The following is a 25758-nucleotide window of genomic DNA, read 5'->3' as shown; positions in this document are numbered from 1 at the left end:
TTGCGATGCATGTTTTAGTTCGTGCCGATGTATGAACGATGTAGCATATGTTGCAACAAATATCACTGCCCGTTTTGCTCAATAGAGCATTTTAAGCCACCATCGACCACTGAACTTAGGAGTCACTTAAAACTTCATTTTAACCGAGCACTACAACATGAAGGTAAGTTAGTGAATACAATAACAGTCTTTTGACACAACAGTACAACGTCAGGTGTACAATAGGTTGTAAAGTGTCTAACATATATAGCAGCTATCTATATTAATGTCTAACATATAGCAGTCTTTCAGAAACCTACAAATTGTTTTTATGGCCCCACAACCCAGACATTTAACGCAGGGTTGCCAACTCTCACGCATTGAGCATGAGACACACGCATTTGACTGTCTTCACACGCCACACATCCGATTTCTCACGCCGAAGAAAAGAATATCTAGTTTATTTACCTCTGATCCACAGAGGTTTTTTATTTCTGCTGTTGATAGTAAATGTAAGTCAGTAAAAGATAAATCAATCCTATATTAATCACACATCTCACACACATTGTCACAGCTCAAAACAAAAGAATATAATAAGTGTCCATAAATGTACAATAAATAGAAAAATAAATAGACAAGCAGTATAAAAAGGAGAGAACATCATGATTTTTATGGACATGGAAACCATAATAAATCTAAAATATTGTACCAAAGTTATCCAACTCTTATGACATTCATCATCCGTATTGTATATTTTAAGTGAATAATTATGGGATGTATGTGTATGAGTAAGTGTAAAAGTAAATCCCACGTAAGCCAATTGACGATATTGAGCAATATGTTTACATAGGCCATTAGTCTATCGAGGCACATAAGCCTAATTATGTGTAATATTTGCCCTGTGTTCAAACAAAAGTTTATTTTGTCCTAAATTATCGGAATACCTCCTAAAATTATTAAAGTGTTCACCAGCTAAGAAAACTGAAGCAAGTGTCAACGCATGTGTAGAATGCCAGTGGCCTGAAACTGCTGGCTTAAATCACAAATAAATCATTTAAAAAATCATACATTGTGATTTCTGCATTGTTTTTAGATTATGTCTCTCACAGTGATGAGCATCCAAGCACCTAAGATGCACCAGATCACCTAAGATGAAAATTTCAGTCCCCTCCATGATTTCTAAGTAGGAGAACTTGCAAAGTCACGGGGTGTTCAAATACTTATTTTCCTCACTGTACACTCCGACCATATCTCATACACAGCAGACACTGCATATGTCCAGTTGTATTTAACTTCATTTTTTTAAACTCTAAATAATTACAGAATTCTAGACATTGGTGACCTCATAACTGGCTACAGCCATGCTGTCAGTGCAGCCAAAATAGAAAACGAGTGTGTCCCTATCACTGTCATACTACAGCTGAGAATCCAGCAATGTAGCAAAAACAGAAAGCAAAGAGCAACTATAACAGAGGGTGCAGGAAGTGAGCACTTACTTTTGCTATTTTCCATCATGTATCATGCATGTCGCCTTGTCTTCTCACTTTCAACTTCTAGTCTACTAAGATGTCCCTCTCTCCCTCCCCCTCTCTCTCTCTCTCTCTCTCTCTCTCTTTCTCGCTCGCTTTTCTCTGCCTTCACCCTGCAGACATTAGGCATGTGACTGTTCTATCAGTTCACTGCTCTCGGGGACTGGGGCTACATGTGCTGGATATGCTGCCAGGACTCCTACTGCTCCAACAGACATGCGGATTACTGGTGGGAAAATAAATTCTACAAAACTATTTTCTGCAATGGGATCCTCAAACAGTTTTTTCCAGATTAGGAGGAGGAAGTGACCACTTAGAATCTATGCACAAATGCTGTACAGAATATATCTGAAAGAAGCAGTTTTTGGATCATTAATTCAGTTATCAGATTTATAGATTTCCACTTTTCTTCTTTGAAGGGAAATTTTACTCCCTAGTTGTCTCCCCACATCAATACCTCTTCTCCCCAGCAGGTGCAAATTGATGACTGCATTACATATCCTTGGTAAAATCACCAGGACAACCATCAGTTCACTTTTTTCCCCGATTGGAATAAATTGCTTCTCTGACAGACGCTGAATTCTCACTCTTTTCCATTCTCAGCTTTTTATGGTTTTGTTAATCATACAGCCGTCCTTTTTGAAAGGTTCTAGTTGTCCGATCTTGGGAGCTGTTTGGTGTCTTCAGATTTTTAGAGCCTTCACATGAACCTTTTTTGAGACCAAGAAAAAGGGAACAGGTGGCTACAGTGACCCATTTTGCCCGACGCCCCACAGACGCCCCAGGACAGAAGAAATGTTAAAAGGCAATAAGAAGTATAACACCAAGGATGGCGTGTCGAACACTATCATCAGTAACAGCACAAACAAACAAATCAACACCCTGGCACTTGTAGCCAGACCTGATGCCTACAATAGGTAAGAAACAGTAAGACAATTCTAATTTTGATATATAACGTTTTTTGATTGGGTTAACGTAACTGAAATTGGTCGTCAATTAACATAAAAGGGCAGCTTCCACCTGCAATATTAAACCAACTTAAACATGAGTGAGTTAAAAACTAAGAACGTTATCTGTGTGTCTCTCAGTTGTGCTGTGAAACTGTAGCATAGTTCAGAGTCAGTTTTTCATGAAAAGTTCCACGTCTCAGCACACCTTCAAGTGTGCAGCTAAACACCCAGTGTTTCAGTCTCGGTCTAACCTGACCTGTGTGTTTCTTCAAAACAAGACACGATTAGCACCATAATCAGGCTTTGCTTTATGTGCCATGCTGTTATCAATCAGGAGAAGCAGGACAGGTCTTGTCTACTGCAAGTTCACTCTGGAGGATTAACACGGCTGCTGGGAAATGTTGCGACACTGAGAGCTGCTGGTTCTCAGCTTCTTCACAGTCCCTGTGTGCAGAGCTCAGCGCGCACAAGTCCTTTCAGCACAGCTGTCAGGGTTCTTAGAATACACCTCTTAATCAACAGAATCATAGCTGTGGCTGTGATTTCTCATTACATGCTACTAATTTCTCTTTACATTCAGGGTCCTCTCCCCCATATCATATAATTTCTCTCTCAGCAATATCAAAAATTAAAAGTACTAGAAGTTTCTGTGCTATAGCCTACACACATTTAATATATGCGTAAATGAAAACCTCCAGCTTCAGTTCTGATGATTATTTATCTGTTATCAGTTATTTATCTAATTTTAATAATGCTGAATCACATTCAAGTAGAACGTATGTTAAGTTGAAACAGGACAGTGTGTCCATAGCAGTCCCAGTAACACACTGGTGCGACCCCTGCTCCTCTGTGAAGTAAAATCAAAGGATCAAAGGCTTTGTTGTTCATACCCTCCATCACTTTTGCTCCCACGTGCCTTCATTTCTGCCTAACAAAGGCTCTGTTCTGCTGTCGTGGTGAGCAGCCACCACTTTTTGAACAAGCGGTGCCATCCTCCTTAGACAGTGATAAGATTACATGAGATAACACTTTACTTTACATGAGATAACACTTTACATGAGATAACACTTTGATCATGCCTTGGCTGTCAACTAAGCCTATAGCTTTTAACAATGTTGGTAAATATAATATTCTCTTAACTGTTATTTTGACTTGCTTGGTGTGGTAAATATGGTAATTCCAGGTGTAACTAGTGGCACAGATGAACAGGTTTACAAAGTTACTATTAAAAATAGGTTGCAACTAGGGCTGGGTATCGATTCAAATTCCAAGAATCGATCCGATTCCGATTCTGAAGATTAAGAATCGATTTATTTCGATTTAATCCGATTTAATCGATTCGATCCGATTCGATCCAATTCGGGGTTTAGTGTTATTAAAAATGTATTTATTTGAGCTGTTTCCTGACTATGTACAGAAGCAACATGTTAAAACTAGTATTATATCAATATTAATCAGCAAATAGTTACTGGTAGTTGGTAGTTACTGATGGCTGGAAGACTGGTGAAAAGGGTAATCATAAATCTACCTTCAAGAAAGGTAATCCAGGACAATAAACAGAGGACATCTTTGAGGTGTCTATATCTGCAACAGTGGACTCCTACTGGGACACTAACCAGTGCATTATTATTATGATTGAAATAATTAAGAAGTCACCCAAAAGCTGTTGCTACCAAATGCATTTTTATTTTAAAAGTGCTCACACTTAATAAACTGAAAGTATAAAATGTAAACGTGTATTTTTCTTTAAAGTAAGAATATAATAACGGAACTGTCACGTTACGGTCCCCGACCCCTCCCTGTTGGGCGTATCTCCGCGGGTGCGGGTGTGTCTTGTGATAATCCTCACCTGTGGCTCGTCTCGTCATCACGTGGGGTTTGTGTGGTTTGTCCATTTAATGTGCGTTCGCGCAGCGTCCTGTGCTCGTCGTTGTTTGAGTCACACATGTTCTATGTAAACGTGTTTTATGTGCGCTGTCTGCGCTTCGGTAAATGTAATAAACGTAACGATTTGGAAAGTGCAAAGGATTCTGTCTCGTCCATCGCCTTGCGCCCAACGTTACAAGAGCATTTTTAACTTTTTTAAACTGTAAAAACACTGGGTAAACTGTCAGTGACATGGACTAAATGTAAATAGTCACTGACACTGGATAAACTGTCCTTCTGTTTTTAGATTGCCGATTTGACTATCGTCGTTACCGTCACTGTCCGTCGCCATGTTGTTTTACAGTTAGTTAGACCGAGCACGCCTGCGTGAATTCAGTGACGAGGCGGGGGTAAAAGTTCACTAAAAAATCGATCTTTGGACGTACGAATCGATAATCAGATCATCATGTGCGAATCGATTCTGAATCGGAAAATCGATTTTTTCAACACAGGCCTAGTTGCAACCATCATATGATTTCCCCAAAACATTTGGAGTGAAATAATTTCATCCATTATGATGTTAAAACTGAAGTGTACTTATGTGCACTGGCATTTGACATTTACTTACAATGGCTGTGTAGGACTCTGGTTTAGTGGAGCAGATTAATGTCCACTTTGACATTCTCTTAAATTCCACTACCACCATCACACTCATTCGTTTGTTATTTGTCCATTTGTCCTTCCCATTCCATTCCATCCCCACCCACCACACTGCTGGGGCCGAGTGACCCAAAAACCCAATTTGTAAGGGACATGACATGATATGCTGTCAGAACTATATAATTACTATTGGATTACTGCTAAATTATTTGCTGAATCATGACAATCAAGGACATACTAATTCTGTTTGATGTATTCCTCACTTACTTCCATATTTTCATTCTGCTTCTCCTCAGAATACACCTATGTGGTGAGAGGGTATTAGTTTCAAACAACTAACTGTAAAACTCAATAAACGTGTGGCATAGGCCACACAGTTGTGCTCATAAAGTAAAGTCAGGAGGTATGTCGCAAGGGGAGATGCTTGGACTTTTAGAATCAGCCTGAATGTGTGACCTCCACATACTAAAATCTGTGCCAAGTGATCATGCATAATATAGCACTGAACAAAAGAAAGAAAGAAAGGAATCAAGGTTTCGTGTTCATGTTTTCCACAGAAATTCACTAATTACTAATGACATCATCTGAATACCAGATATAAAAATATCCTGTGACTTTCTATAAAAAACTTTTAAAAGACTGAGATGGCAGTGGTTTCATGCTGCAGGCTTCATTTTACTCTAGGATTTTGTCTATAGCAGTGTCTATAGTAAATAACATGGGATTATGTCTTCTTTCAAGCTTCCCCTCGGTGTCTGTGTGTTTGTAGCCATTGTGTGTGTTTGTGTGTGAGGTATGTGCGAGTGCTCATGTACCATATTCATCTTCCTCATATAATCTTTTCATTCTGCCACGATCTTAGCTGTCAGCTGATGGTTTTTCTTGTCTTAATATAGTGCCCGCTTCACACTCCAGATATATTACAATGTGATATCAAACTAATCTAAACTAATCCACCTTTGAGTCATCCATGTTACATTCTGAATCAACACAGGCTTTGCAATATTCATTACTAGATTAATAAAAATTATTTTTGTAATAAAAAATGAAAATGTGTAGCAATCACTACACAACAGTTAAAATAATGTTCTCTTTATTTGTATGGTATTTCAGTTTAAGATCAGTTGCAGTGCTGTCATTACATATCACCACATTTACATAAAGAAAATATGATACATTGATACAAATAGTGCATACTGAAACACAAAAAAAATGTCATAAAGACAATTAAACATCTATATTCAATTTATCCACCAGGAAAAGTGTGTGTTAAATGTGTTATTTGGAACTCACTCTGTCAATTAATGATGACAACTAAGTCACACCCTCTGAGAAACAAATCCATAACCATCTCCAACAATAGCAGGTGGTGATTTTCAAAGGCATATTTCCCAGTAATAAAGCATTTTCTTCTAACATAGCTAAAATGTTTATCTTAAATTCACTTAAACTACACTCAGTAAAACAAAAGTTTAGATATTTCAGCATCACAGATACTAATATACAGTATCTATTATTTTTTCTAACGGTCTTAAGTTTCTATAGAGTCTCAGAGTGATCAGCATGTGTTTGTCAAACATATGTCCTGTGTGTCCTTGACACTTTGCAACCAGCACAGTAACCTCAGATATCTATATCTGGATCCTATAATTTATGAATTCTCATTGCAGAAGGCTCGCATGTGTTTTAGTATGTGTTTATGGACTCATGTGTGCGCATGTGACCTGTGATGGATTGACGCCTTATCTGGGGTTGGTTCCTGCCCTGTGTTGCCAGGACAGGCCCCAGCACCCCCACCACCCTGAACTGGATTAAGCAGGTTTAGAGGTTGAATGAATTAACTAATTATAAACCAATATGCCAAATTCTTGGTTAATATGGTGGTCAGAAAAAAACACTGTATTTTTTAGCTCTACTTGTGAAATAAAGGATCACAGAAGTGTTATTTTAGAGCTGTACTTACAAAAAATAGATTTATTTTGAAGATATTCAGATCTGCACCAAAACCACAAAAATAACATTTTCATAGCGATCAGGACCTAGAAGCTTTAAATTACTCTTAGCAATATAGCTGAAAAAATCTGGGTGGTTTCTATGCTATTCATATTGTAAGTTGAATTTATTTTGGATATTTTGCTAATTCTGTTTGATACTGTTTGAAGAAAACCTAGAAAAACTTCTAGGTCAGTTGTAACAAATGTGTTGACTTTAATTATTATTTTGACTTCACACTGAAATAAGTCGAGTGGTGGCTTTGTATAGGTTGTCCTGTGCCAATCGTATGTAAAAACAGAGGAATGAGAGAGTTAAGGACTGCTATAATATAGCTTTACATAAAGCTCAGAGGAAAGAAGGCATATTTTATAGACACTACTAGAAGTAAATGTGTCACTGACACATTTTGAAACCAAGGATGTGCAATAAGGAAAGTAGTGGATGTATGTGTACTGAAATAAAAAGAGTGTAGCCTCTTAAAGAAGGGAGAGGAGTGATCAAACCTCAGACAACAGCTCAGCCAAAGGAGATCTTCATCAAAACTCATAACCACGGGAAGCGCATGCTGTGGAAACATAGACAAACCAAGTGTGTGGGATGGATCGCTTGAGACCAAATGATGAAATATGTAGTTTTAACTCCATATTTATTTTATAAAACTAGCATGCCTCTGAATGTTATATTCCAAATCATTTTATCTCTATTTCTACAATGGTAAGGTGTCTAAGTAATAGGCCATTACCAGATAATCTAGGACTTATATTGTGTGAGACCATTAGCTTTAATAAGGAGGATATAATAAGACTTTGATGCAGGCATGCAAACTGCTTGAGTGCTTGAGTTGAATATCTGATGAGCTCATCAGTGGGGGGTTGTAGAGAGGCTCACATGATGAGTGCTGAGTGATACGCCTTCCCATGAGGCCCTGGAGTGTGTTTGTTTTCATTATGTCCAATTTGCTCTCTATTCAACAGGTCCACGGAGGCCCCTAACATTTGGTGCTGTGTGCAGGCTGCCAGATGGACATAAATGGCACCATGTGCACCGTGAGAGCCTGTGTTGGCGATTACTGATGAACAAATGTTTAGGGGAGGGTGGGGGGGACAAAAGAACAGCTTGAGTGATCACTCCACACATATGAAAAATACTTTTCTCTATGCATACGTTTGCATTGTGGTTAGCCCTCTCTTCCTCAAGGGGTCTTACCTGCTGTTTGCTGATAACTGCTTCCAGGAACCTAGATTGGATATGCACCATGACAGTTCACTTATAACTAGTACAATATGTGCCGAGAAGGAGATGAATAAAAAAAACAGATAAAACAATAATACAAGAGATTGTGAGATGGGGGCTAGAACTTGAATTGTTTATGTGAATACTAGGAGTGGATTGGAGCACTAGTGAACTATCTCTCTGTGGAAGCTCTATGGCTATGAATATTTTAAATGCAAATCATATTTCATCATAGAAAATCACACGTGTTCTAAAATCAGCACAGTCCATCTTGCTCTTAGAGATTAATTGGTAACATTACACTCACATTAAGAGTGTCATCCATTACTGGAACTGAGATTAGTGGATTTAGATAACTTGTACTTGTTGTCTGATGTCCAGTGCGGGGTTGGCAAATAAACTTGTATTGAGAATAACACTCAAGGGAGGTTAAGACAGAACAGCGATTGGGAATGTGGATGTGAATGAGTAGACATGTATCTCCCTTTTTATTGTGCATAAGAGTGAATTTTATGTGAAAACAAATGAAACACTTGTTCATACAGTTCAGCTAACCTCACAAGTATGTGTATGAATGAGCAATAAGGGAAAAAGAGACATGATGTACAAATATGAATCAGATCCAAATGATTTATTATCAGACTAGCATTCTTTGTCCTCAACCACATAACCCAGTCTGTCCATGTAACTGAACTGAGCCTCACTTGAAACATGAAGCCTGGTGTCATGGTGATATGGGACAGGGAAGAGGGAGAGGGAGGGGGTTGGCAGTTGGCTTAATGTTCAGCACACTAATATACCTACTTAGAGCTGATGAATCTATGACATTTTGTGACCTCTTCCTGCTTTCTAGCATTTCCTCTAAACTATAATGTAGAACAGTGGTGTCGTTAGGAGCGGGCTTAACCCCCTAATGTTTCAATGCCAGCCCTGAATGATTTTTCAAGCTTATTAAAATTTACAGTCAGTCAAAAATGCTCCACTGCAGACTTGAGCCCTGAATCTTTTCATGCCCAGGGACAACACCTGTTGAAGAATATTAAAGAATATTTGACCACCGTCATTTCTAATGCTCAGATAAAGTCAAATGTAAAAATAATTTTACAGTCACAATTTTCTCATTTCACTTTTTCTTTAGAAGCCAGAAACATTGGTGCTATGTACAGAACCTTTTTGAGGTTAGCCAATGAATGAGAAATGTTGATGTCAAGAAGGGGTTAAGAGGGGGTTACAGTTTTGTAATGGAGCCAGAAGGCTTTGGCTACAATTTAGTTCTTAATCTACTTGACTGACACAACTCAAGTTACTTCTCTGAGACGTGACATTATCAGAGATAAACTTAGACCAGACCATAACTAATAGATACCAAAATATGTATGCACTCACACCTCTATGACTATTTTAAGTTAACCCCATTTATGCTGATTGGTCCACAGTATCATGTCTCCAACATCTAAATTGCAATAGACCTACACACAGTATTATGGAAGTTGAATAAAAATATATAATTAAGACTTTTGTACAGTACTGTAGTTCACCAAACTGTATATAATAGATGCCACACAGGAACTGCTTATCTAAGACAGCCGTGTGCCTTTCACACTTTAACGGCAGTAATTGCAACATGACACCAGTTTGATGAAACCCATGAAAAATGTGTTATACACTTTCAACTATGCATTTCACTGAAATGTAACTTTGTATTAGTACATGGCAACCTGAGAACATTGTAATTCAGTTTCAGTATTTTTGTACTTTGAATTCTGCTGTAAGATTTAATATAAATATTCACCTCATTCACTAGTAAATTCTGCTCAGGGAGATCCAACACAGCAGAACCTTAGTTTTAACACCTCTCTGTAATCAGAAATTACTGAAGTCCTGGATTAACTACATAAGGTGTACTGGAGTACATTGGGAGCTGAGCTTTGTAGCACTGTAGATGTCTAGAACCAGAGGTGGGTCAGAGATGTCCAGGACCCTACACTAGTGAATCAGAACCTGTTGTAGTGTAAATATGTTTCTACTGAAATGTGATCAACAAAACCTGCACTTCTCGACCTTCGTTTATCTTGGGAGAAAATTAAAACCAGAATTAGGACATGATCGTAGTTATTAAAAAGAAAACTCTGACACCGTGTGGACATTTTCAGACGTAGCAATGTCATAACCTGCTAACACACGTTCGCTTCTAATACCTGTATCACAACCGCCCATTTATCTTTAAAAACGTCCTTCTTCGAAGGGTTGTTTTAAAAAAAGCGAGAACTTTATAGTTTTTAAACGTATAAAACAGAGACCGTATATATACACACACTCAATTAGTTAGACTGAATCTTCGCGTGGTTCCGATATCGTTTGATCAGGTCTGTGGAGCCATATAAAAAGTGATGCGCAAGGGCGGCGCGTTGAGGGAAGTCTGGGCAAAGAGCAGCGACGGAGAACGTGAATATGAAGTGACTTAAAACGGGATTTGTTCCACCATATCAACTTAGGTATTAAACACGAGGTATGTTTTTTATGCTAGCCAGAGCACAATTTTGTAAACAAGCCTCCAATTCCGAGATATTCTTTACCAAAGTAAAAAAAAAACCCGAATGACTGTCTTGACGTGGTAGTCGTCCAGTAGGCCCAATCGGAGGCCTACACATCTGCAAAACCCATATTTGTGTTTACATATGGGTTGTGTACATACCGCTGCCATGTTGACAAATACCAGCATTTGGTTAGCGTGGTATAGATGTATTAATATTTCGGGTTCTCCAGTTTGCAATAGACTGGACGGTCGCCAAATGTTTATCTTGCTAACTATTAGCTAGCGAGGTAATATTCCACATTGGCGACAAAATACCAAAAACTAATTCACAAATCCATAACATTTCGCATTGTGATTATTTTTTCGAAAACTGCAGGTGGTACTTGCAATACAAAATGCGTTATTTCATGTCGATTGCAGTTTGTTTCTCCAAGCAACGCAGCTAGCTAGGCTAACGTCGCCTGGCCAGCGCTTCCTGACTGGCACTCGTCATGACTAATGAAACTGGGTAATTTTCTGTCCGCTTTACCCGCACTAAACGTTGACAGGTTGTTCGCGACATGAACGTTTTTAGTCACTTTAAACCAGTTTGTAATGCCTAGATTAATCGTAGACCTGAAATAAGTACGAATTTCCAATGGTGATTTACCAGTGACTGTGCAGTTTAATCCAAACGGACCAGACTCGGCCCGTGTTCGTGAAAGCGGCCCTTATTGGTTTGTCTAGCTAGATTAAAAAAATGTTTGTGCCTCCCAGTTAAAGTAGGTGAGCCAGCTGTAGTGCTTAATTCAAATATTTTAAAAATGCATCCATCACCTATGTTTTCAGCGTGTACATTTTATATTATATATTGCCTGTATGTAAATGAGGCTGTTATTACACGTATTTCTAAAATGTACATTGCATGATTATTGTCTAAATTTATTTATTTGTCAGCAGTAGCCTACTATCTTGGAGGGGATCCACTTAGTAACTCTTCCATACAAATACATATTGATAGGAGTGTACTGGAACAACAACAACAAAAATATGGGTGATGGAGAAATTTTTAAAATATTTGCATTCAGCATGCAAAAAATGTATAATAAGGTATTATTTTTCAGGAAGATAAATCACTGTTGAAAAGGCTTCTGCCCTGCAGAGTTTAAATCTCTGACCTGAGATGGGCATGTCTGCTTTAAATGATTCTAACTTAGCATCTAGTAACATGTTTTCTGCTGTAAGATGCAGGCTCAAACATATGTGAATGAATCCTTTGCTTTTATTGAACAAATATTTGTCATATAAAGATCCTTTGCATTTCATGTGATTGTGTTAGACACAGAACACCCATATTTCAGATGCAGTATGTTGTCCTCGATACATAAAAATGAGGGAGAGGACTATTGGTGCTGTGGTTGTTGATTGCACTTTTTTATGAAATGGTTTTGTTTTGTTTGTTTGTAACCTAAACTACGTTTTTGTATTTTTGCTCAATATATTTGCTGGAAAATATTTCTAATAACCAAAAATAGTACTTCAGAAACCACCATGGTTTAATTTACCTTGCCAAATGCTTGCTATGCTGAATAGTTAAGTATTCAGCATAAGTGTCTGAGAAGTCTGTGGTGTCAGGCTGTGCTTCAGAGGATTATTATAAGGGCAATTGCTCTCTTGGGTTTGTAGTATTATTTAGAGAGCCAAGAGACCTGGGATGTTGTTGTCTTTGATTTAACAGGAGAGGGAACAATCAATGAAGTGGTGATGGAAACCTGTTTCACTTTAGATAAACTTGTAGAATACGTTTGTAGTGCTAAGAGCTAACCCAGGTTCAAGACTGAGCAAGTTAAAAGTTGATTGGGGCAAAATACTATGGGAGACTGACAGGATAGTTGAATTGTTTGAGGTAGGTAGTAAATGGGTGGTTGCCAGTGTAAAGTGTCACACGTAGCAAAGACATCTAGTGTATGGATTTAATTCTTTTTTTACACGATTACATGTTTTGGAACAACAATCTTTGTGGTGCAGCTGCTGTTCTTCCATACCAGACCATTATCAAAGGTGCTGTGTGTGTCCTTTGTAATGCAGCTGAAATTAATTTTAATCATTAATTTAAGTCTGGATATGTAGCAGTTTTAATGGCTGATTGTAGAAGTTGTACAAGGTGGTATGATTGCTTCAGAGTTGCACGCAGAGTTGCATTTAGGCAATGTGTAATTAGTGTGATTCTCTGGCAGCATTGGGTATATTGGGTCATGTAAAGACACATTTACTGTGTTTAAATTTTTATTAAACGTGGCCCTATTCTCTTACCAGTTGATTTTAGATTTTGGAATGGAAATTCTGATATTTTGTATAGGGCTATGACAAAATTATATGGTTATTTTGTTTCATGTCCACTTATTGCTCTCCTGGGTGGCGTTTAGTTTACCATTTTATTCGTTTTAATAAGATCTAATTAGCTTTATTGACCTTTTACTTTACAAAGTTTTCTTTTTTTGTTTGTTTGGTTTTTGACAAGCTGGGTAACTGTCGGCGCTGCTGGTTTGTAAGGATGTTTCTGTAGTGATTTTAATAACCTATTTGCTTCCTTGTCCTTGCTCCCTTTCCCTTTATTGATTTGTATATGTGGCTATCAGCCTGTTCTAAGGATTTAAACAGTGTAGCTCATTTGATTGACCTCACTTACACCTGACTTTGGGGGGGGGGGGGGGGGGGGGGGAAGACCTACAAAACAATTAGGCCAAGGTGTTTTTACATAAAAGGAACCTTTCTGCCTTTAAAACTTCACTAAACCTTAAGTTGTATGCTAACAGAATAATTTTGTTCTGTTAACTTACTATTTGAGGCTAAATGAACTGATTGTTTTTGTGTTTCCCCACCATGCATGCAGCTTATGAGGTTATTTCTATCCCTTAAACAGTGTTAAATGTTCTGTAATTTGTTTGCTTAAAGTTTTTCCCCTTCGGTGAAAAATCAACACTAGTGGGATGCAGTAGAGGGAGGAACTTTAAATGTGTGTGACAGTGGTGGGGGAATAAAAATCTTTCTGCCGTTAGTCTGTTTGGACATCATGACGGCAAGCCAATAATCCTGTTTGTTTTTCCCCTCAACTTTTTCAGCTTTGCGTTGTTCTTGGAAAATTGTGTGCCTCTCGTTAGGAATTGCCTGACCACCACTGGGAGTCCACCTCTTTTTGATCCTGCCTCCCTCCAGTTGGCCCAGATAAAGGCTCAGCTGGCACTTCACCAGCTGAATGCGATATCTGCCAGAAACGTAACCCCCCCACTTATTGCTCCACCTGCCCTGACCTTGCTGAACCTACTCAAGGTTACCATGTCCCATCCAATGTATAATGCCCGTGGGGGACCATTTTCGAGTGGCCAGAGATCTGTTGTAAGCGGGCAGTACAGTCTTGGGTCACAGTCTGGTCTGGACCTGGGGGGAGCTCGTCTTGGTTCTGACTCGATATCTGGTTCTCGTGGGGCCATGATGGTGAACCAGCAGATGACTTTTCCGCTGGGACAGCGTCAGTCACAGGTGTCCCAGGCCCTTGATGCTACTATAGATATGAACATTCGTGAAGCGCGTGAGGAGGTTCGCCTGCTCACCCAAATGCTCCAGCAGCCAAAGGCAGCCGATCCCCGCGTGAGGAAAGACATCAGAGATGAGGTGCTTTCTTCAGGAGCTGGTGGTTACGCACCAACTAGCGTTCCGGGAAGATCTGACGATGTGGACTGGACTTGTTTCCAGGCCCCGAGTAAACTTTTTGCTCCTCAAAGTTTAGGTCAATCATCCAGTTCTTCACAGCTATTCCAGTCCTCGGGTTTTGGAGGGCCAAGTGGTTTGGACAGCCAGCCGCCTGCTGAACACCAGCCCACACGCTATACTTCAGAGAGTGCCAGCAGCATCTTGGCAAGCTTTCAACTCTCGATTGAAGACCTGGAGCTCCTTAGCCACTATCCTGATGATCAGCTGACTCCAGACAACCTGCCATTCATTTTGCGAGACATCCGTATGCGCAAGGCCAAGAGAAGCGTCCCTGAACCTGATATGAGGTCCTCTTCTGACCTTATGGTCTCAGAGACAAGACAAAGTAAAGTCATCGATTATGGACATTCTAGTAAGCTTGGTTTCCCTGATGAGAAACCAGACAGCTATGCACGTGATCACCGTAATAAAGAGTCATCTAACTATGGGAGGGAAGTCTCCAGGTCGCCCTTCCAGGCCGTCGACATGGTGAAGCACTCGCAGCAAAAGACGTCTGCCACGGTTCCTTCTCAAGCTTCAGTTATGCTCACAAAACTTCAGCAAACTCAAGCAATGGACCCTCGATCTACTTCTCAGTCCTTGGAGATGCAAGGTGTCAAGACAATTCCAGGAAGACTGCCTACATCCACGCCGATATCGTCATCCATCAGCCGACCTCCACAGATCCCGGCACTTCTCGGTAACTTGGGTCAGATGGCTACCATGGTCTCTGGGGGTCCAAAGCTCTCCTGGCCTCCTGCGTTTCCTCCACCTCCAATGAGTGTCCCATCATCGAAGAGGCTGCCGACTCCCACCATGATGAATGATTACTCGGCTGCCACTCCAAGAATCTTTCCCCATACATGCTCTCTGTGTAACATAGAATGTGTCCAGATTAAGGTGAGTGTATTCCCCTACCATAGCGTTTCGATTATGAAACGTTGCTATTAAATTTACTGTCTACATTCCTATGGATTGTATGGACGGAGTCGTTGTTTTTGGGCATGTTGCCTCACAATGAACTTAAACTGTAATAATGAAACGTATGAAATAAAATGAAAAAATAATTCATGTAAAGTAATTAAGTTGAATTGCTTGTTTATGCTTTTTGATAATTCAACTGAAGTGTTTGATTTAGTGAAATGGTACCAAAATTATAGTCCACAATATGCGCAAGTCTTAGGAGAAACTGTGCTGTACACAAGACTGCTTAAAGTAAAGAAGAAACTGAAGACTTCCTGGGATTTTCTCAGCCATTCGTTATTTCATTTGGGTTCTTGTTGGAGAAAAGGCTACAGACATGTTTCATGGAGACCTAATACACCCACTGAAATGAGTGCTGCTGTGGCTAACCCAAGCCTTCAGATGTGGACTGAACAACACGGAACATGAACAACGAAGGAGACAGCCTGTCAGAAGAAGCCTCAGTTTGGACCTTTTTGAATTTTTTTATATATAAGCTGAATCATTTTCTTTATGGATCTGGATTTTTTTTTTTTTTTTACATTTAAGATCTAGCCTAACCATAAGGACTATTTTAAACATCAAATTCATTCACTCTTGTTTTTTTTTTCTCTCTTTTATATAAAACAGCATGTGAATTGCGTTTCGGAGTTTAAAGGTTTTTTAGACAAATTCTTAGTTATCTTCTACATTGCAGGTTCTTTTTATGCATTCTGAAAAATTTAATTGAGCAGAATTTTGTATCTGCCACCTTCTCCCACAGTCCTTTATTTAACAATTGCTAAAACATAGGAATGCATAGGTTGCAATCTGAAACAAAATGTTAAATGTTTGGGTGTTTTTTTTTTATTATTATTAATTTTTTTTTTTAATTGGGTGACAGGATTGGATTGAACATCAGAACACAAACCTTCACATTGAGAATTGCAGGCGTTTAAGAAAACAGTGAGCTAAGATTTCTATTTACTCAGTTATTTTGATTCACCTTTTTAAAGGTGATGACTACTAATTGCAAAAAGCGTATTTTTGCAGATATCCTGATTGGAGTGTTGAGGCGATCCCTGTTACCAGGTAAGTTTGATGATACAATATCACTGTAATGTTGCAACACCACATTCCTTTTGATTTAGTTAATCAATAATGCATCTTTTTACAGGACTGAGCCAAAGTTGGAACGCCGTAGTCCGAAACGTCACACCCGTTCACATTCCTACTCCAGGACTCCTAGCCCCAAGCGACACCATGTGTCATCCAGTCGCCGCCAACGTTCCCGCTCGAGGTCACGAAGTCCTCGTCGGTACCGGCGCTCCCGCACTCGAAGCAGGTCCTCGTCCCCCCTGAGGAAGACCCGTGCCGCTTCGCCCTCGTTCCGACGGCGGTCTCGCAGCCCTCCAGGGCACCGTTCGAGGTCCCCGGCCTACAGCGGCAGGCGGTCTCCTGTGCGCAGCTCTCGTAGAGCGAGCCCGCGTCGTAGCAGCCCTCCCCCGCGACGTAACAGCCCTCCCCCTCGCCAGCAGCGCCAAAGCAGTAGTGAGAGACTAGCTAAAAAACTTCTCGAGTCCTCGGGTAAGATGAATACGCAAAACTTGATATTTTGAAAAATTTTGTCTGGGATTTTCCCCCCTCCTGAATTTACTGTCTCTAAAAAAAAGTTGCAAGTTGCCCGTGTATTTCCTACAGCTCAACTGTCCTCGGTGACCAGCAGTAGTTCTCTGAAGGCTGTGGTAGAGTCACTGGCCCCAGCACTGCTTGCTGAGCTGGCCAAAAAGAGGAGCACTTCCTCCTCGACGGTGAAGGGTAGCAGCAGTACAAAGCGCTCTTCCTCTCCACCCTCTAAAAGAAGTGAATCCTCCAAGACCAGCAGCTCATCTGCCACCAAGTCCACTTCTAAGGTAGTCGATGGTGCATTTGTGTGCATGTTCAGGATTTATGTTAATGCTTCTGGAAGAATGACTGATTGTCTTGGTGGTTTCATGTGCGTAGACAGAAGCCTCAGATTATTGTGTGTGTGTGTGTGTGTGTGTGTGTGTGTGTGTGTGTAGAATGGGAAACCTAAAAAAGCAACAGCTGGTCCTGGGACTTCCTGCTTACTAAGATTGAGAAACATTCCACATGGGACAACCTATGAGGAGATAACCAGTGTTCTTAAACCATATGGAAAGATTTACACTTCCATCCTTCTTAAAGCCATTGGAGAGGTGTGAATTTTAATTTCTTGCAGTGTACATCTCATTTAGTCAGTGATTAATACATGATTTGTATCAGACTTTTAAGCTTACTTATCTGTTAATCAGCTTTGCTTATTGTGAATTCTTAATTCACTCTTGAATTGAAGTTGAGGCTCTTGGAAATAATGTTGCACTACTTTTGTCTAAGCAATCACAACACAAAGTTTTATATTTAATATTTATAAACTGACAGGCGTCTGTGTGTATGGAGAGAGAAGAGGATGCCAAAGTTTTGGTCAACTGTAAAACCTTGAGACTGCGTGGCAAGCTTATTGACATTAGTATGGAGAAGGTATGGTTGTCGCAGCAGACACTGATGGCTCATATAAATATAAACTAAACGATGTCCTGTTACTTAAGTGTGTGTGTGTGTGTGTGTGTGTGTGTGTGTGTGTGTTAGTCACCACAGACACCAACCGAATCAACGAAATCAACTAAAGTGAAACAGACTGCCAAGACCAAGACTTCCATAAAAGGTCCGCGTGAGGTCTAACTTGTCTAATTAGTATGAAACCATATATATCTGTGTGTGTGGGGGGTTTTTTTTTTTGGGTGTGGCAGAACGAGAAGGTAGTAATTGTAGTACTTTCTTTTATGTAGGAGAGCCTTCAGTTCTTAAGAGCAAGATTATAAAAAAGGTATGAAATGTCACATTCTCTTTTGAATATCATTTTGAATCTTGATAATGGTGTGATTAGCCTCATGTCCTTATATCCTGGTTTAACAATGTTGTAAACTGTTCACATTTCTTGTATCCACAGGAGATTCCCTGGAAGAGAAATATTGTTGAGATAACTGGCCTTCCAGAAGCAGGTGTCTCTGAAGATGATCTGTCAAATCTTGCCAATCCCCATGGCTGTATTTCACCACCTCTCATAGCTGTCACTCAGCAGAAGGTAACGATGTCATTCAAGCCTTCACAAGTGCATACATGTACAGTACTGAAGATGAACTTGTGTGGACTTTGCAAACTGGATGTTCAGAACACATTGCTGAAAAGAATTTCCCAAATAATTGATCTGTTTTGTACCAGGCATACTTGGAGATGCGTGACACAGAAGCCGCAGAGGCACTGGTTAAAGCTTACGCCACGACTCCAGCCAAACTGCAAGATAAGGAGATAACAATCACAATGATGACCCAACCTATTGACCTTAATTATACAGTGAGTATATGTTCAGAGCTGCACTTGACCGTCTTACACATGGGTTCATCTAGTGCTCTGTTTTTGTGTCACTTAAGAGCATGGCAAATCTAGATCTTTCTAGAGAAGAGTGTATGGGAAATGTCACCTGAACGGTGAAAAAGTGTGCTTAAATGTACCATAGCCAATGAGGAACACATTTATGCAATTACTGTGGGTTTAAAATGAGCAATTTTTGTTTTTCTCTTGCGTCCCCCAGGAATCAATATTCAGAGTTCTGATGGGAATGGACAAGTTGCCTGTGAGTAAGAGGTGGTCAGAAACTGACCAATGATGAGTGGGGAAGATGGGACTGTTCATCTGTGCATGCACACCCATCATTATTGTCTGCTGTTCCACAGACCCAGGAACTCGCAGCCCTGCCTGAACGCCTCCTCATCGTAGGGAATGTGCCCAAAGGGCTTGGAGCAATCACTGAAGTTCAGAAGCTCATCAAACGCTTTGGTACTTATAAGCAGGTTCTGCCCCTCAACAACAGGGTAAGAGTGCAATACAATGTTGTACAAGGTTGGGTTGAGGGGGATGGGGGTTGTGACCACCCTGCTAAAATTACTGGCAACCCCATTGATTGTATTTCCCACAGGTTGTGGTGGTAAATGTAGATGCTGTTTGATGTTAACCTATAGCATGACTAGCTATATTTTATTGGTGAATTTGTAAGTATTTGGTTTGGTTTTCAGTGGGTGCTGTGAACTGTGCACCAATGAATCCTCCCGAAAACAGAATTTGTAAACCATAACCTATTTTTTACATTTAAGAAATATGAAGTTTTCATTTTTCCTTTTGTTGCCACAAAAATGCTGCTTCCAAAAATTCCACCAAACTGAATATACTAAATATTTCCATGGAGTTATGCAGTACCTTTTTCAGCCAGAGGCACCCAGAATACGTTTTTTAACCGACTAAAGCTTGTGGTGGCATTAACTACGTTTTGGATGGACAACAATGTTAAATAAACACGTTGGCATTCATATGCTATAATTGTTGCTTTTTGCAGTTTTTACAGGCTTTCTGCAGGTATTGTGGCCTGTCTCTAGGCATTTTCACTTGCAAGCTTAGCCCCAATTAGTAACATTACATTTGCTAAGTTACTTTTGATCAAATTAATTAAAAGAACACAAGATGTTTGTAAATAATAAAATGTGCTAGATAACTATGAATCCTTTGTTCTCAGCTAATAACTAATATTTAAGTAACCTACGCCATTGGTTTATTCACAATGCATTGAAATTTGAATTTCAATGGTTCATAATTCCTTGGATATAGGAATCCCCCTCACCACCCCCGCCCCCCAACGACACCAATGTTTGCCATTCTCAGACAACTCATATGTGTACATGTGTACTTGTATATATTTCAACATGATTCTTTCTTTGCTTCAACTTCAGGTTATTTTTGAAATGGAAACTACTGCTATTGCCCGAGCGGTGCACAGTCGCTTCCTCAAGTTCCCATGTATTGTACAGAATAATTCCCTCATTTTCAAGCTCGCAAAATTACCCAAGGCTACGGATCAGGTATTGTTTGCTTAAATATTTAATCTTGCTGTTAGAATGGTTTTGGAAATGGTTGCACAGTATTAATAAATTATGCAAGTTGTATTTGATTTGTCATTTTATTACAGGTGAAAAAGAAACCTGATGCTAAAGGGTAAGTGAGTCCATATGTTCACTGTTGCTATTGTGGGTTATCAAGGATGCATTATTTTGCTTACTCGCTTGGCCTCCCCTCTAACAACCCTTCTTGCCACTTTACCATCAGGACTAAACCAGCTGCCAAAGTCGCCGTTAAAGTACAGCCTAAAGCTAAATCTACAAAGGCTCATACTCCCAAGTCTACTAATACGCCTACCACTGCAGCTCCCCCTCTTACATCAGGCTCAATCAAAGTTGCACCTGCTTCCACTGCTGCAGAGGTAGTCACTGTGAAGACGGAGAATAATCCTTTGACGGATACAACTGAAAGTGAAGCAAAGATCGAGACGGACAACATTACTTCTAAAGAAACACTTAATTCTGAAACAGCAGCAGTGTTGAAGCATTCTGAATGTGATACAGTAATGGACGTTGCGTCCTCTGAAACGCCTCAAGAAATCAGCGACATTAAATTGGCCCACTCTGCTATTGAAACTGCTTCGCCTGAAAGCAGTGAATCCAAAATTGATGTTTCTGTTACTGCAACAAATGCATTTAAAAGTACCACAGACACTGAAGCCCAGATTGGCACCCAAGAAGGAAAAACATCTCCAACTGTGATGGAGACCCAGGAGTCAGAGTCAGAAGTCAGTGTTTTACCCCAAGTAGCATCTGAAGAAGTGACGTCTATGAACACAACTGACTGTACTGAAAATGCATCCACCGATACACCTGAGCATACAGACGAAGCATCCCATAAAACATCTGGGCATGATGAAGAATTGTCTCTTAACATCCTGGAACTCCCACAGGACATAGCTGATACAAAAGCTGGCAGCATGTCTGTGGAACAGGATGAATCCGAAAACGGACTGGAGCACTTGATTGAGTCACCGTCGGTAGTGCAAACTGTGCTTGTTGGCAGCAATGACGATGCAAAGATCACCATGGGAACCTCTGAAGTGTTGGAGGCTCAGAATGCTCCCATGGAGATATCTGATCATGACACACAGGGTGATTCAGAGCCACGGGATACTATTCCTGAGAATGAGGTTCCACCTGACGATGACGTGAAGGTGACTGCACCAGATCAAATTGAGATCACTCTCCCAGCATCTGACCAAAGTCAGCTATCTGATGAAGTCCAGCCTCAGCCAGCACCTGTTCAGGTTGACGATGTGACTCTGGACTTTCCGCCTGTTACACAAGAGATTTTGAAGGCTCTGGAAGCAGCAGTGCATCAGTGCCGTTTGCAGTCCTCTTTGAGACGTGCAGAGGAAGAAGCCAAGCAGAAGACGGAGACAGAGAAAAATGCAACGGAGAAAGTTGTGGGCAGGTCTTTGTCAAGCTCTTTGTCAAAGAAACCCACTGTGTCAGATAATTTACAGCCAGCCAAGAAAGCAGTTCATAGTGACAACCAAAAGGCTCAGCTTGAAAAGGGAAAGAAACCTCACAGCTCTGGATCTAGAAGCCAGCATGGTGACACAGAATCAGCAGAGGGGGAATCATTTCACAGACACAAAGGCAAAGGTGGTGCAGAAGATGGGCTTGCTGCTGTAAAACATGGAGGCTCGTCAAGTTGTTCTGCTGCTGGGTCGAGGAAGACCAAACTGGATGGTAGTCCAGTCTCGAAGAGGTCGAAGGAAAGTGAGGAGGACGGCTGCAGGGTAAGAATGATCGAATGTATGCCTTCAGGGAGTTGAAATTTCCACTACAGGAATTCTGCGGTTTCAATTAAATGATCTTTTTGTTTCTACACAGAGCCGTAGCACCAGCAGAAGCTTAAGATCCTCAAGGAGTCGCTCAAAAACGAGGAAAACGGAAAAGGTACGTTTTAAATTACTGAGTGTTACCCATGCCCCGTGTAGTCCTGAGATACTGCTTTATTGCTCACTAATCGTTTTGTCCGTGTCAGGTTAAAGAAGAAGAAGAAATGGAGGAGGAGCCCTTCCCCTTCAACCTGGATGAGTTTGTTACAGTTGACGAGGTTGGTGATGAGGCAGATGAGCACTCTCCTTCCAGCTCCGAGCCCCCATCCAGTCTTACAGAAGCCCAGGATGACCTAAAAGCCCCCACTAGCACACCTAAATCTAAATCCTCTTCATGCTCAGCATCTGCTGTCCGATCAAAGCAGAAGTCCGTGTCTGGAACCGTGTCTCGTAGAACCAGATCGGCAGCAGCAGCAGAGCTGGAAGCTCAAAGAAGTGTTGTGAAGGAGCCTGCACACGCTAAGCCAGTCACAGAGATGAAAGAACTTGAAAAGGTGAAAGCGGAAGAATCTCCAAAGGCTGAAGCTGATGCTGCTACATCAGATGGCTCGCAAGAGGGAGAACCTACAGAAGCTGAAGAAAGGACGCCAGAGTGTTTGTGTTCAGATAAATCAACTGCAGAAGCTTCCCCAACTGAGGACAAAAACAAGGAAGGCAATGTTCAGAGAGACACTGAAGACCTTTGTCTCATCAAAAAGGAGAACGCTGAGAATAAGTTGCCCGAGTCAAACCAGGTCAAGCCATCTTGCCCTGTATTAAATAATGACCCCCTTTTGACCTCTAAAATAGAAGAATCGGACATAGCCGCAGATAACCAGTCTGACAGTTCACTCTCTGGAGTCCATCAGATGGAGAACAAAGATGAAGAAAAAGTAAAATTGTCCTTGCTCCCAGACCTTCATTCCAAAGGAGCACTGGAGACCCTTGATGAGGTCAGTGAGGAAGAGGAGGATTTCCCTGATGAAGCAGAAGAGGAGGAGCTGCTGAAGCGGCAGGCTGGTGAAGACCCGGAAGCACTTCTGACTGTTGATGAGGTGGGAGGTGATGAAGGTGATGCTGAGGAGGAACAGCTGGAAAAAGAACTTCAGGGCCTGGTAACTCTGGATGAGATTGTTGAGGATGATTATGAAGAGGATTCTTTCAACCCTGAGGTCAGTGTTTTAAATTATTTTATTTATTTGCGTCTTGTTCATTTGTCATTAGTCACATGACCATTCTGTTGGCCCGTTCTGTGCCCACCTGGTCTTCCTCACGCTAGCTGCTCTCTGCTGATTTCCTCAGACTCTCGTTACACTGGATGAGGCGAGAGGTGATGATGAGGAGATGGATGAGAAGGAGCTGGACAAATGCAAGCAAAGCGGTTTTGAAGTTGAAACCCCAGCCAAGCCAGAGGAGCCAATGGGATCGTCTGGCCTAGACGAGGAAGCCTGTGAGATGGAGGAGCTGCGCCGGATGAACTTTGTGACCGTAGACGAAGTGGGGGCCGAAGATGAGGAAGTTGAGGAAGATCGGGAAGTTCAGAAGGCAGTGGCATCTGTTGCCAGGAAGGATAGCAGGCTTAAAAAGCGGGCTTTGAAGGGCTCAGGTGAGTGCTACCCCAAAAGATTCTTTTGATCTTTATTCAAGTAACCTGATACAAGGTTGAGCATGTTAATGACGCTGTGAAAAAGAAACTGCTTTGTACATCAGAATGTGGTTTCTCACTGTGCTCCCTGCTTTTGCATGCTATGGCTATCTGTAGTGAGGAAATCCACCCGAGGAAAGAAGGGGAGTTTTGGTAACAAGCTAGAAGAAACCCCAGAGATGCCCACAGTGGAGGCTCCAGCTTCAGTCTCTCCACCCTCCTCAGTCACAGAGCCAGTAGACACAGATGTCGAATCGGAGTTGCAGAATCTGAAAATGGACTTGACGATTGGTCCATCTGCGACAAGGGAGAAGCCCGGTGTCGTCCTGCAGGAAAATGAGGTCGTCTGCAAGGAGACTAGGGCTAACTCGCCTACAACAGAAAAGCGAGTGGCAATTAAAGGTGAATGAGAACTAAACTAAATTGACAACCTCAGCTTGGGGGTGGGGGGGGGGGGGTTGTTTTTGCTCTTTCCACAAACACAGCTAAACTTCAGTTGAACGTCATGCATCTGCTTGCTTCTTAACGCGCGTGTGTTTCATAACTGTTTCAGTAAACCAGTTGAATTCAAAATTACCAAAGGAGATCTTAACTGAATCGGGATATTGAATTGTAGTTTGTTTTGCTCATTCTCTGTTCCAGAGGAGTCCAAACAGAGGCTAGAGTCTGAGGAGATGCAGGAGCCAGAGTCCAAGAGACCTCGATCAGAGTCCTCCATAAATAATGACTTCTCTCTTCCCCCCTTTAGTCCACAAAACCCGATTGGTAAGAGGTTAATTAAAGATGGCTTTATTTAAGCCTATTATAATATAAACAATGCTAGGTGCCACTAATGTTAGGCCTGAAACTTCGTTGCACTAAAATCATAATGCACTATTCAAAATGTTCAGTGTGGTGAGCCGTTATAAAATGTAAATGAAAGCTTGACAGATGTGGGACAGAAATGTGAGGATTTTTTTTTCTAAATTTAACCATTTATTTTTTAGAATTGTCAAATAACACCGAAGGCTGAATATTTACTGCCTAAGCCTACATCAGATTCCCATTTTCTGTTTTTCATTTGAATTTTGGATTGTTGCACAACATTCAAGCTGATTTTATTTGTTTTGTACCCTCTGTCCACAGGTCTGGACTTTGTGGTGCCCAAGACAGGTTTCTATTGCAAGCTCTGCTGTCTGTTTTATGGCAGTGAGGAGACTGCAAAGAAAATCCACTGTAGCAGTTTACGACATTATGAGAACATGCAGGTACACATCAGTTTGTTGGCTGGTATTTTAACATGGGTTCATGGGGTGTTTTTGGCTGGTTTGATTCATCATTTCACTATAATAGTGCACTTGTGCAATACTTACCAATGCAGGTCTGAAAGATTATTTATCTGATGTTATTGTATGGAATCCAGTAATGTTTTGAATATTAAATGTTTTGTGTGTGTGTGTGTGTGTTCGTTTTCATCTCACAGAAGTTCTATGAGAAGCTGAAGTCTCAAAGTGGCAGCTCAACTCCGAGAGCATCCAGTAATTGTGCATCAGATTAAACAGATATTATTAATCTTTTGATTTTGTATAAATAATAATAAATGGGTCCAATACTATTTAGCTGTAAAAGATTGTGGGTTTTCTAAGGTAATTAATCCACTTTCAAAATTTACAAGTATATTGATTCAGATGAGCTCCATACAAATAAAGATTTTCAATTCAATTCTTTGTCACGCACTTCTGTGGCAGATGCAAATGTTCAGAGAAATTACATGACAACTTGAATGTCTGCATAGCAAAAACGAGAAGATAAATCAGTGAAACGACACAACAAATTAACGTTTTTATTTTGTTTAGATCACAGGCACATTCAAATTATTT

At 40.7% G+C, this 25758-nt stretch overlaps 1 protein-coding gene across 4 annotated transcripts; it reads left to right on the top strand.

Annotated features, from left to right (window-relative positions):
• The first annotated feature begins 5 nt into the window (after positions 1–5).
• znf638 (zinc finger protein 638) lies at positions 6–25600 on the top strand. Of its 4 annotated transcripts, none has more exons than XM_076972381.1 (25): positions 6–163; positions 1628–2425; positions 13850–15377; positions 16324–16385; positions 16473–16511; positions 16597–17006; positions 17121–17332; positions 17483–17638; positions 17862–17960; positions 18069–18144; positions 18269–18306; positions 18430–18564; positions 18702–18833; positions 19072–19113; positions 19214–19351; positions 20261–20389; positions 20497–20522; positions 20634–22173; positions 22268–22333; positions 22422–23426; positions 23557–23860; positions 24017–24301; positions 24542–24664; positions 25025–25146; positions 25362–25600. In XM_076972381.1, the coding sequence occupies exons 2-25, from the start codon at positions 2304–2306 to the stop codon at positions 25434–25436; spliced, it is 6864 nt and encodes a 2287-aa protein (XP_076828496.1). In that variant the 5' UTR covers positions 6–163; positions 1628–2303; the 3' UTR covers positions 25437–25600. The 4 variants fall into 4 exon arrangements, with proteins under 4 accessions (XP_076828496.1, XP_076828498.1, XP_076828497.1 ...); XM_076972382.1 differs by lacking the exons at positions 6–163; positions 1628–2425 and adding exons at positions 10594–10721; positions 11169–11256; XM_076972383.1 differs by lacking the exons at positions 6–163; positions 1628–2425 and adding an exon at positions 10576–10721.
• Positions 25601–25758: the final 158 nt, after the last annotated feature.

The sequence above is a fragment of the Brachyhypopomus gauderio genome, chromosome 14, assembly GCF_052324685.1.
Source record: "Brachyhypopomus gauderio isolate BG-103 chromosome 14, BGAUD_0.2, whole genome shotgun sequence".
NCBI classification, from domain to species: domain Eukaryota; kingdom Metazoa; phylum Chordata; class Actinopteri; order Gymnotiformes; family Hypopomidae; genus Brachyhypopomus; species Brachyhypopomus gauderio.
Note: the sequence above shows the minus strand (reverse complement) of the source record. Positions and strands in the feature narration are given on the sequence as shown.

Excerpts from the sequence above, each read along its gene's own strand:
- znf638 (XM_076972381.1), top strand. The coding sequence starts at position 2,304 with ATGTTAAAAGGCAATAAGAAGTATAACACCAAGGATGGCGTGTCGAAC. Across the intron at positions 19,114-19,213 it reads TGGGAATGGACAAGTTGCCT|ACCCAGGAACTCGCAGCCCT; the intron begins GTGAGTAAGAGG and ends GCTGTTCCACAG. Across the intron at positions 22,174-22,267 it reads GTGAGGAGGACGGCTGCAGG|AGCCGTAGCACCAGCAGAAG; the intron begins GTAAGAATGATC and ends GTTTCTACACAG.